At 37.0% G+C, this 12,833-nt stretch overlaps 1 protein-coding gene across 1 annotated transcript; it reads right to left on the bottom strand.

The window, feature by feature from the left end:
- Window positions 1–364: 364 nt before the first annotated feature.
- LOC128373844 (uncharacterized) lies at window positions 365–12,575 on the bottom strand. Its single transcript, XM_053334039.1, has 12 exons — window positions 12,489–12,575; window positions 11,300–11,566; window positions 10,270–10,548; window positions 9,468–9,797; window positions 8,992–9,087; window positions 8,798–8,815; window positions 4,609–4,875; window positions 2,508–2,786; window positions 1,869–2,198; window positions 1,494–1,598; window positions 1,215–1,232; window positions 365–384 (listed from the first exon to the last, which is right to left on the bottom strand). Exons 1-12 carry the CDS (start codon window positions 12,538–12,540, stop codon window positions 365–367), a joined length of 2,061 nt encoding a protein of 686 aa, XP_053190014.1. The 5' UTR covers window positions 12,541–12,575.
- Between the last annotated feature and the right edge of the window lie 258 nt (window positions 12,576–12,833).

Raw genomic sequence — 12,833 nt, 5'->3', positions numbered from 1 at the left:
ATGTAGCAATGAAAACATGGAGTTCTTTACGAGTGTTACTGTTAGTGTTCATAAAATGAAGTCTGTTCCATTTCATTCAGTATGATATGTTTCTGGGTAAAAAGCTCAAGGTTATTGGTTGAATTTGTTTTTCAGACATCAGAGTTATAAAAACACAACATGTCAACATTTTTCTGTAGTTATACTGGATCTCACACTGAGAAATACTTAATTAGACTGACTTCTTAAATCTAAAGCGTTTGGTACCTGGTTGACTTTACCATCAGGCAAGTTAGGCAACTGTCTGGGGCCCCCAAATAAAAGGGCCCCAAACAGCTTTCAATGTATTATGATGTTTAGATATGAAAAATAATGAATCATGTTACTATTCCAGCTCAGTGAACCCTGAAATAACAAACAAAAGACCCCAAAGCTTAAAAACAGACAAACAAACATGCAACTGTAGACCTCTACTTAAGAGGAATTCATTGCACAACTGAATTTACCTAGAACATGAAATGTTACTGGTTATGTTGCATGTCCAGATTTCACACACAAAACATAACTATTACAAAGTTATTATCATTTTCTTTTTTTTTTCTTTTTTTTTTTTTTTACAATTTTTACAAATTGAATGCTGAACTTAAAACACTTATACTACAGTACTATGTAATAGTAAATGTACTATTAGTAGTTAATAGTTTTACTTCAGATAAAAGTTTTGAGTATTTCTTCTTCCACTGCCAATACCGACATGAGTTTGAGAAAGGATAAAAAACAAAGTAAGTCAGCATTTGTTTGAGGCTCCAAAATCACTGATTTCACCCGTAAGTCTAAACTGTGTTTTCACCTTTAAAATACAACAGTTTGGGACACTTTTAGTATTATAAATGTTTAGTTTAGTGAGCTAAGATGACTCAATGAAGTACCGTACTCATTGTCATGATTTAGTATCTTGAACTCCAACTGACAATGATGATGATGATGATGATGACGATGTAGCATCTGAAGCTGCAAAAAGAAAAAAGAAATATAATTTGATATGACTAGTTTTATGATGAGAGACAAACTGGACATAAGTGATGAATTACTAATATCTGACTAATTGTTCATATTTATATTTTAATATCTCTCATTATTTTAAAATATTTGTATTTCATGTTGTCAAGTAACATCCAAATATTACAAGACAAAGCTGATAAAACTATCTAACATTTAATATCTAAAATACTTACTGTTAGCAGGTTGAAACCCTGAAATACAGAAAATATCACAAAGTTATTATTTATTCAGAATTTATGAAAGAACACAAACAGAAAACATCAACATCTGTGTCATTATTACAATATATCAACTAAATGTTTGTCAAATATTTACACTTTATGGACTTTTTATCACCAGAAGTAAAATATATAATGTTATAAAAACATGAACACCAAAACAATAGCAGACACATGTATATTAAATACACCTGTGATGTAAAAGGAGAAGTAAAAACATCTTTTATCTCTCACCTTCCTTTCCCTTCTTGTTCTTTTTCCAGAGGAAGTATCCAGCGATGCCGACTACCAGGAGCAGCGGTACAACAACACCTCCGATAACAGCACCAAGAGGGAAACCTGAAGAACCAAAACAGAACATTTAACTTAGATTAGATGTTAGAGGAGGCTTGATGCTCTGACATGTGGAAATACCCTTTTATTGAAAAAATAAAACAGATTAAAAACTCCTCATGAATTCTTCTGACGTCCAAAGAGATAAATAAAATGAAGATGACTAAGAAAACAGAGACAAACAACTAAAGAAAACACTGAAGAAGACAAACAACCTGATCAATCACAAATGAGACAAAAAATTGAAATCAGATCAGAACTAAATTTGTTTCCCACCTCCATATCTTCCATCACCAGTCTTGCCCCAGTTTGTCTTAATAGATGTTTTATCCAGTTTGGTGATGATGTCGTCCTTCACACCAGAGAGATGAAACACACATTCGTACCTCGTCCAGTCTTCAGGTGTGACTGATGAAAGGTTCAGGTCAACACTCATCTGGAAGGATCCATCATGGTTGGGGAGGATCTCTCCAAGTTCCACATCCTCATGAAGCTCCTCTCCATCTTTCCTCCAGAATATGTCGGCTCTGTCAGGGTAGAAACCTGTAGCGAAGCAGCTGACTGGAGAGGAGGGAGTCTTCTGGAGGAGAGACACTGAGGGAAGCTCTGGAGAGTAAAGACAAAGACAGTTTATAGTTTCTTTATTATTATTTACAGTATATTATTATTGTTGTTGTTTGGTGTAATGTATTTAAATGCATTAGTAACGCTACTACATGCAAATAAACCTCATTTAAGGGTTAGGGTTAGAAACAGAGGGAGGGACAGAGGACAAGAAAAAGACAGTTGAGGAGAGGTGAGGTGCTAACAATCTATTAGTGTTCATATAATGAAGTTTGTTTCATTTGATTCAATATAAGATATACTCTGGGGGCAGAGAGATGAATAGAGGTGAGATAGAAAATGTGATTCTACCTGTTCTCATCAGAGAGCTCCTCCCGTACTTCATTAACATCTTCAGCAAGTAAGGTAACTTCTGGGTGAGGGTGTCCTTATAATATGTTAGCTGTGCTTTGTCATTGTTCCAACTAGTTTTGGTGATAACAGCCTGTTGTTTTGGAGCAATCCATGTATTTGTCGTCACATCCCACGATAGGAAGTCTTCTCCATCGTAACCAACATGTCTGAAACCATTAACATCTCCAGTCTCATCGTCCCATTCACAGCCAATCACCCACTGGAGAATGTGGGCACCTGAGAGAGAGACAGAGAAACAGACTGCAGTAAACCAGAGTGAGATCTCAGCACAGTCAGCTGTCATCAGCTGATATCACATCTTCACCACAGAGATAAACTGATACACACACCAAAACACAACATCTACATCTTCTGCTGTTATTGGCTGGATGGAAACCACTCAGCTAAATTTCAACTGGAACGTCCGACTAGCCCTGAAACCAAGATGGCAGCCCCATGTTTAAAAAAAAAAAAAAAAAAGTATTCCAGTATTATAACAAAACAAACATTTAAGGCACATTCTGTGAAACCATAATTAAAAATGTTGAATCAGCTTGTAAAATATGAAGAGAAGTTAATACAATAAAGTAAAATATATATAACAATGTGAGGGTTTCATTCATTTCTTGCATAGCTTGAGTTCATTCTTCCAACTGTTGATGTGGGGTTTTATCTTGAGGTATTTACATCTGTGAATAAAAGTGAGATTAAATTGTTCACCCAAGAAGTCTAAGTTCTTCTCCTTTAACTGTACTCCAACCTTAATAGACATCCAGTTCAAATGACTCTTATTTGTTTGCTTAACAACCAGTTTTGAAATGAAGACCAACATTCCCCAACATGATCACATTCAAAGAAAATATGTTACACTATCTCAGTGTCACTTTCACAAAATCCACATAAATTGAGATGGCAGCCCCATTTATCAACAGTGTGAAACTTGTAGTAATATCCTGTTTATCATATTTGTTTCCCGCTATTATCAGTGTGTGTATGAACAACACACGGCAAAATGCATTTACATCAAGTGGTATTGCTATCAGTGGCTAATCTTGCTAAAACTGGTTTTCTAACTTGTAAACTGGAATGACACAAACTCCGGTGTAACATTATTCCCAGTTCCAATTTCTGAGGTAAATGGAGCGCAGCATAGCTCAACATGTTTACTCAAGCTTCTTCTGAAGCTAAAAGTCAATTAGCAGGTAACTCAACAGTGCCACACATGGCTATCACTGGTTACTACACCTTACAGCTAGACCTTTAACCAAGGTCTAACACACACACTGCTCCAAAAGCTTCCGCTGAAGAAGACATTTATTCATTATTCACTTCTAGCATGATTCGACTCAACTGTGGGGTCTTTTGCGTTTCCACTAGGTAGCCTACTTTTTTAGTACCTGCTCTGCTGAGGTTCCAAGCGAGTCGAGCCGATACTAAATGTGACATCAACAGTCTGCCGGTCACTGGTTGGTCAGAAGAGTCACTGGAAGAGTCATTAGCCGTCCCACACAAGAATCAAACCCGCCATTTTTAAATACCAGCAGCGTTACAGCCATACGGCTCATTCATGTTTTGTGTGTGACAAAAAGCCTCATACAGCAGCAAGTACACTATCGCCTCCATGTCCTCCATTGTTTATGTGTTTGTGTTGCGTATAAAATGAAGTCAAGGCAGTTTCGCACAACTATGCTATGACGATCCTGCCCACGTTGAGTAGGTACTATAGTAATGGAAAAGGTTGTTCCTGGAACCGTACCGAATCGAGTCGAGTCGGGTCGTGCTAGAACTGTATAGTGGAAAAGCGTCACATGTTTACTCTAGCTTCTTCTGCAGCTACAGGTCATTCAGCAGGTAAGTAACTCAACAGTGCCTCACATGGCTATCACTGGTTACTACACATTACAGTCAGACCTCTAACCAAGGCCAAACACACACACTGCTCCAAAAGCTTCCACCGAAGGAGACATTTATTCAGGATTAGCCGTGTGTGTGTGTGTATGTGATGATGAAAGCATAAACATCATTTTATCAGTAACAATAATACATGAACAAAACAAACCTCCAGTGTGGTTGAAGCGCTGCTTTAAAGTTTCAATGTAGCCTTTGAAGATCTGCTGGTAACCAAAACATCTGGCAGTGAGCCACTCCAAGTGCTGTGGATAATCTTCTGTGACTCTGTTCATCCAGTCCTGTTTGGGTACTACTTTGTTGGTGCTGCTGTCACAGTGATTTATCTGAACATCATCAACCATAACAACAGCTACAAACTCTGGGAAGTTTGGGACTTGGGAGGACACAGTGATGATATTTTTCAGAGAGTGAATCACTGTAAGAAAAAGTTCATGTCATGATTTCAGTTTTCTGAATTACAGTTTTATAAATAACTTTTACATCAATTAAACATTTTTCTGTGCACAGAATCAGAAGAAACTACAGTACATCCTCCTCCCACACACACACACACAATATTATCAAACTGTCATAGTTAACAACAGAATGAACTGTGCTCAATAAAGAAAATTAGATCACTGATTAGCTTTCAACATGTGTGCTAGAAAGTAAGGATACTTTCTAATGTAATAACTCTTTAAGTTATTGGCCAAAAGTTATTACGTTAATGGCTTATTGCATTGGCTGCTAAAAGTGTGTTTTGTTGTATTTTCGTTTTATGTTCACTGTTTTCTTTATTTATAGTGTGTTGTATTCTTAATTATTTTGTCCAGAACGCGCTCGGACCGAGTCGATCTACAAGTCCTGATAAACTTATATAAGATTAATGAACGCGTTGCACAGACTGGATTTAAAGTTAACTCAACATAATGAGTTTGTGACTTTTTAAACATTTCTACAATCTGCACGAAAGTTAGGGAACTTGACATCAAATACTATAAAAGAAATCTTAAGTTCGTATCACCATGTGTCAACATATGAAGCCTTTTATTAAACCATCAACCGACCTTTAAAAAACATTAACTCACCTGCTGCTGCGCTGTGTAGACCCAGGAGGACCAGAAAAAACAAGATCTTCATTCTGAACTGCAGAATCTACAACTTTACTGTCAGATATTTTTTATCCAGAGACACACAGACTGCTTGTTTTGAGAGTCACACTGCTTACCTGAGGGTTGGAAAGGTAAATACGCTCACCTGAGCCAATGAGAATTCAGTATGAGGCCAACGTCACTTAAACTGACCCAAACAGGTTATTAAGGAATGTTAAATTAATATTTGTTTGTTTAGCCTATGTTACAAAGGGTAGAGAGGCGTGTGAGGCTTTATTTGGATTTCTTAGCTTTGTCAGTGTGTGTTAGTCATATGATAACATATAGCCTATGCTAATCATCATGTTTTGTAGGCTAATGTAATATAAAGTGCAGAGATGTGTTGAATTTCTGGGAGGTCAGAGGTCACTGTCAGCTACAGATCAGCAGTAATCTGTTATTCTTCTTCTTTTGTTCTGTGTGGATGTTCTGGGGTTGAAAACAGTCCCGATCAAAAATATCAATATCAAACAATGTGGTTTTATTGGTGTTATAGTGACTAAATGTGGTGAATGGCTCCCTCTAGAGGTTCAAAACTCCAGTTAATGTGCGGCAGTCCAGTTTCTGTAATTCATGAAAAAGAGATTGATTTAAAACGGATAAGATTTATGAAGCAGCTTATTAATAAACACTCATTCATTCAAAAATAACTTACTGTATGACCCACCTACTTTAAACATCAGGACAGATCAGATCGTCATTACTTCAGAGTGAAAACAGCAACCAAAGAAATCACAACATGAGGAAGACGAGGCAGTTTCTTCATCACTATCATCAGCTCAGCTCAGCTGTGTCGTACAAGCTAGAAGCTTCTGAACTAATGTGAAACTGTGTACGCTGAAAACTGCTCGACCAAAGAGAAACTGAACACCTCTGTTGATGTTTGGACACTTGATGCTGTTTTTCATTTTGCTGTCGGCACGATTTATCCTCTGTTTCAATCCTCACTTTTACTTTTTGAAGCATAAAATGTTATAGAACTTTCTTTTATTTTGAAAAACTCACTATTGTTTCATGTTAACATAAACAAAGCAAGAGCCTAAATATTAGATCTTTTATATAATTAATGTATTTGGCTGTTTATTAGTGTTTGTGACTGCTGATTGATACCTGAGTTTATCTTTACAGAGATGTCAGAGGTGTGACAGCGCCCCTCTCTGGAAAATGTATATATCTTCCTCTGAGCTGCTGATGTCACTTGAATCTCTGTTAGTTTATCAAATTGTTGTTATAATGCAGAACTCTGTTCACATGTGGAGAAATGAAAGATTTTCTGCACGTTTTATGATATCTAAAAAATACTGCTGATATTAATTAATGTCTGATGTTTCTTTTTACTTCATGTGTCAAACTCTGCACATTCATCTAGTGTCACAGCACAAATATCAACCCTACTCATGGAGGCTGTTAGGCCCTATCTAGTTTTAATACATCCATCATCATGTCTGCACAGATACCTGATTCAGTAAATAATCTCACACATCTGTGGTGATTAGAAGTGTTTCTCAACATTCAGTAATTACTGTGTGGAGCTTTCACTGTGAGGTTTTAAAGCGCTTAACGGTTTAAGTCTTCCTCATGTTAAGGTGTTTACTTCAACTATTCCCCTCATTATTAGGCCCCAACATTCATCATTGTTACTCTAAGTGTAATAATAAGGACTAATCTTTGAGTGAGGGGATTCTTAAAGTAAAATAACACCCATGTAAATATATTCAGTCTCAATGAACAGATTCACTGCTCAATGAAACCAACAAAAATATGTTAAAGCTGAACTTTATATTTACACATAATAATTTAATGTAATTCTCCACATCAACTTGTTTTACTCAGGAACTGTAAACATGTTCCATCATGTCCATCATATCAAAAATACCTGCTCATAATTTCCTGTGCAGTAAAGTTTTGTATTTACAGTACAGCCTAATATAACATAACATGTAAGATCATGTTGACATGCAGGCAGCGCTGCCGACCGCCAGTACTTTGAGAGACTCATGTCCAAACAATGCATGTCAGTTTGTACTTCATGTGTGTTGTTCTGTTTCTCTGTGAATGCATTTTTCTTTCTGTTTGTCATTCTGGACGTCTTCCAATCTTTCTGTCTGTCTGTCAATCTAAACCTCCACTTTAGCCTCTGTTGTAAATCAGAAGCAGAACATATGATAAAGAATATTTTTTTAGTCCAATAACAAGAAAAGTCATCTTGAGGCACATTTGCATGGACCAAGACTAAACTGTATTCATTGATTAAAATAGAAAGAGACCCAACATTCCCCCCATGAACAAGCACTTGGTGACAGTGGCAAGGAAAAACTCCCTTTTTGGGAAGAAACCTCAGTCAGAACCGAGCTCTAGGTGGGTAGCCTTCTGCCTTGACTGGTTGGGGTTGAGGGGAGAGAGAGGGGGAAAGGGAGAGAGGAGACAGAACACAGAGACAAACGATGTCAATCTGACTTTGCTGAGACTGATCGGGCTGATGAGGTTGAAGTGATGCTCTGATGAACCTGAGGACTGGGTGGTGATGGGGAGGTGGTGGGTCGCACAAAACAGCAACAAGAACCTGAGCAGAGAAGGAGAAAATTAAATGGACAGCTGCAATATGATAGGCTGACAATGAAAGTGTGTCACCGTGCTATGGCCGTGGTTAGACATGATGAGGTGATGTGAACTGCTGACGTCAATTGATGCTCCAGAAATAACAGCAAGGAAATCATGAGCTTTGAGAGAGATCGGTATGAGTTGTGAGAAGGATCAGAATGACTAAAGAATGAGAAATAAAACTATGAAATGATACAAAGATGGCCTTCCTGCCTGAACTTTCACTACGTTCATTTGTAGTATGAATAAATTGACTAATAGTTTCACTTCAGATAAATCTTCCACCGTCAATACCAACATGAGTTTGAGAAAGGGTAAAAATAAAGTAAGACAGTGTTTGTCTGAGGCTCCAAAATCACTAACCTTTAAAATACAACAGTGTGGGAGACAGTCAGTATTATAAATGTTTGGTTTAGTGAGCTAAGATGACATAATGAAGTACTCACTGTCATCATCTAGTATCTTGAACTCCATCTGTTGATGATGATCACAAAGTGTCTGAGGCTGTAAAAATAAAAACTGGACATGAGTGATGAATTACCAACATCTGACATTCTGTAAAGTTGTTCTAAAAACTATCAAATATTTAATATTTAAAATACTTACTGTTGGCATGTTGAAATCCTGAAATACAGACAAACATTATCACAAATAGAAAACAGCACTATCTGTATCACTATTAAAGGATATGTCCTCTAACTGTCTAATATTTAAACTTTATGGACTTTGTATCACCAGAAGTAAAATATATGAGGTTATAACAACATTAACACCAAAACAATAGCAACAATCTCTCTCACCATTGTGGTATTTTTTCCAGAGGAAGTATCCAACAATGCCGACTACCAAGAGCAGCAGTACAACAACACCTCCGATAACAGCACCAAGAGGGAAACCTGAAGAACCAAAACAGAACATTTAACTTTATCTCACTCTTTAATCACTTAATGTATCAGATTTTATTTATTAACACAATTTTAGTCATTTAAGTTTCCAAAAGGAAGTCAAAAGAAGAAGACAAACATGTTGAACAATCAGTGTTGAGAGTTAAAACCACAAATAATTAATATTACAATACTGACCTGATATAAATAAAACAGATTTTAATACTCCTCATGAATTCTTCTGACGTCCAATGAAACAAATAAAATCTAGATGACTAAGAAAACAGAGACAAACAACTAAAGAAACTACTGAAGGAGACAAATAAACCAATCAATCACAAATAAGACAAAAAATATAAATCAGATGAAAGTAAACTAAATGTGTTTCTCACCTCCATCTCTTCCATCACCAGTCTTGCTCCAGTTTGTCTGAATTGCTGTTTTGTCCAGTTTGGTGATGATGTCGTCCTTCACACCAGAGAGATGAAACACACATTCGTACCTCCTCCTGTCTTCAGGTGTGACTGATGAAAGGTTCAGGTCAACACTCATCTGGAAGGATCCATCATGGTTGGGGAGGATCTCTCCAAGTTCCACGTTCTCATGAAGCTCCTCTCCATCTTTCCTCCAGAACATCTCGGCTCTGTCAGGGTAGAAACCTGTAGCGAAGCAGCTGACTGGAGAGGAGGGAGTCTTCTGGAGGAGAGACACTGAGGGAAGCTCTGGAGAGTAAAGACAAAGACAGTTTATAGGGTGTTTATTATTATTTACAGTATATTATTATCATCATTCATGTTTGATGTTATGTATTTACAGTAACAGTTTATGTGACATGCAAATAAACCTTACTGAAGAGTGGTTGAGAAAAGGAGGGAGGGACAGAGTAGAAGAAATACAGAAGAAGAGAGGTGAGGAGAGAGAAACTAGATTAGAAAGAGAGGACAGTGAGAGAAAGACAGAAATGGGAGAGAAAAAGTGGTATAGATGTGGAAAAAGTGAGAGAAAATGTGGTAAAGGAGGAGGGATGCATGGAGAGATGAGAGAGAAAGTGAAAGAGAAATGTGTGTAAACTGAGACTCAGCAGGTCTCTGTGTGTTGGTTCATATTTATTGTAATGTTACTGTAAGTTAGAAACAGAGGAGGCATATTAACATTGTTGTTTTCATGAAACTAGATCAGGTCATGTGATTCTACCTGTTCTCATCAGAGAGCTCCTCCCATAGTTCACATACTTCTTCAGCAAGTCAGGTAACTCCTGGGTGAGGCTGTACTTATAATATGTTAGCTGTGCTTTGTCATTGTTCCAACTGTTTTTGGTGATGACAGCCTGTTGTTTTGGAGTGATCCATGTATTTGTCGTCACATCCCAAGATAGAAAGTCTTCTCCATCGTAACCAATCTGTCTGAAACCATTAATCTCTCCAGTCTCATCGTCCCATTCACAGCCACCCATCCACTGGAGAATGTGGGCACCTGATAGACAGAGACACAGACTGCAGTAAACCAGAGTGAGATCTCAGCACAGTCAGCTGTCATCAGCTGATATCACATCTTCACCACAGAGACACACTGATCCACACACACCAAAACACAACATCTACACCTTCTGCTGTTATTGGCTGGATGGAAACCACTCACGGCCAAATTTCAACTGGAACGTCCCCTGACCAGCCCTGAATCCAAGATGGTAGCCCCATGTATCAACAGTGTGAAAGTAGTAGAAATATCCTGTTTATCAGCAGTTTTGGCTTATTTGTGTCTCATTAAATCAGTCGTACACACACAGAACTGTCCAACTATTATCTGTGGACATGTTGCTGCAGTGTTAGTATGAACAACATACAGCAAGATGTATTTATAGTTGTTTAAGTGGTATTGCTATCAGTGGCTAATCTGGCTAAAACTGGTTTTCTAACTTGTAAACTGGAATGACACAAACTCAGGTGTAATGTTATTCCCAGTTCCAACTTCTGAGGGTAAATAGAGCGCAGCATAGCTCAACATGTTTACTCAAGCTTCTTCTGCAGCTACAAGTCATTCAGCAGGTAAGTACCTCAGCAGTGCCACACATGGCTATCACTGGTTACTACACATTACAGCCAGACCTTTAACCAAGGCCAAACACATACATTGCAGAAGCCTGTGTGTGTGTGTGTGATGATAATGATGATGATGATGAAAGAATGAACACCATTTTATCAGTAACAATGAAACATAAACAAACCTCTAGTTTGGTTGAAGCGCTGCTTTAAAGTTTCAATGTAGCCTTTGAAGAGCTGCTGCATACCCAAACATCTGGCAGTGTATCTTTCCGAGAACTGTGGATCATCTTCTGTGATTCTGTTCATCCAGTCCTGTTTGGGTACTAGTCTCCTGGTGTTGCTGTCACAGTGATCAATCTGAACATCATCAACCATCCCAACCAGCACAAACTCTGGGAAGTTTGGGAATTGAGAGGACCCAGTGAGGATATACTTCAGAGAGTGAATCACTGTAAGAAAAAGTTCATGTCATCATTTCAGTTTTCTGAATTACAGTTTCATAACTATAACTAGTTATAACTAACTTTTACATCAAGTAAAATAAAAAATAATAAAAATAATCTGTGCACAGAATCAGAAGAAACTACAGTACATCCACTTGATAATCTCTGTTGTATCAATCATTAATTAATTAAATTGATGTAAAAATGTTGCTCCAGATATATATATTAATGATGATTCTGTCTTGAACAACACATATAGTCTGAAATAAAATATTAAACCAGTCTATTGTTGCACATTAGTGCATTTTTAGTGAAACAACTCAATTTAACAACTATTTGATCACCAAATCGGAATAATTTACTATTTGTTTGTTTAACTTGATGGCTGAATTATCTCTCAGGTCTTTAAGAACATATTTAAAGGACACACTTGTAAGACTACGTGCAATGAAAGCGTGACACTTCATATCCAATAAAGGAAACTTAAATAAAGTGATATTAGTATATTATAACATTATCAGCTCCGGTTATTACATTTGTGAAGGATTTTTTTAACAGGCCAATAACATAATTACCAAAAGGCAAAAAGTTATTACGTTATTGTTTTTTTATCTACTTAAAAAACAAAAAAAAAAGTTTTCTTTAGTGTGTTGGACTAATTTTGTCCAGAACGTGCTCAGACCGAGTCGATCTAAAAGTCCTGATAAATTTAGATAAGATTAATGAACACGTTGCACAGACTGGATTTAAAGTGAACTTTAACATAATGAGTTTGAGACTTTTTAAACATTTCTACAATTGGCAAGGAAGTCAGAGAACTTCACATCAAATACTATGAAAGAAATCTTAAGTTCGTATCACCATGTGTAAACATTTATAAGCTTTTTTCTTAAACCATCAACCGACCCAAAAAAATATATTAACTCACCTGCTGCTGCGCTGTGTAGACCCAGGAGGACCAGAAAAACCAAGACCTTCATTCTGAACTACAGAATCTACAACTTTACTGTTAACGTTTTTTTAACCAGAGACACACAGACTGTTCCTCTTCAGAGTCACACTGCTTAACTGAGGGTTGGACAGGTAAATACGCTCACCTGAGCCAATGAGAATTTAGTGTGAGACCAATGTCACTTAAATCTGGGTTAAACTGACCTAAACAGATTGTTGTTATTATTATCATTATTATTATTATTATTGCACAATCTGCTTCTTCTGGATGTTGTTAATTTTATTTGTTTGTTGTATAGTGTAAATAAATAATTAAAATTAA

This window comes from Scomber japonicus, chromosome 15, assembly GCF_027409825.1.
Source record: "Scomber japonicus isolate fScoJap1 chromosome 15, fScoJap1.pri, whole genome shotgun sequence".
Lineage (NCBI taxonomy): Eukaryota > Metazoa > Chordata > Actinopteri > Scombriformes > Scombridae > Scomber > Scomber japonicus.
The sequence above is the reverse complement of the archived record's forward strand: the minus strand, read 5'-3'. Positions and strand labels throughout refer to the sequence as shown.

Coding starts and splice junctions, on each gene's coding strand:
- LOC128373844 (XM_053334039.1), bottom strand. CDS start 12,540: ATGAAGGTCTTGGTTTTTCTGGTCCTCCTGGGTCTACACAGCGCAGCA. Junction 9,088..9,467: donor TGGTGATGGAAGAGATGGAG/GTGAGAAACACA, acceptor TTGGTTCTTCAG/GTTTCCCTCTTGGTGCTGTT. Junction 2,787..4,608: donor GCGCTTCAACCACACTGGAG/GTTTGTTTTGTT, acceptor TCTCTCTCTCAG/GTGCCCACATTCTCCAGTGG.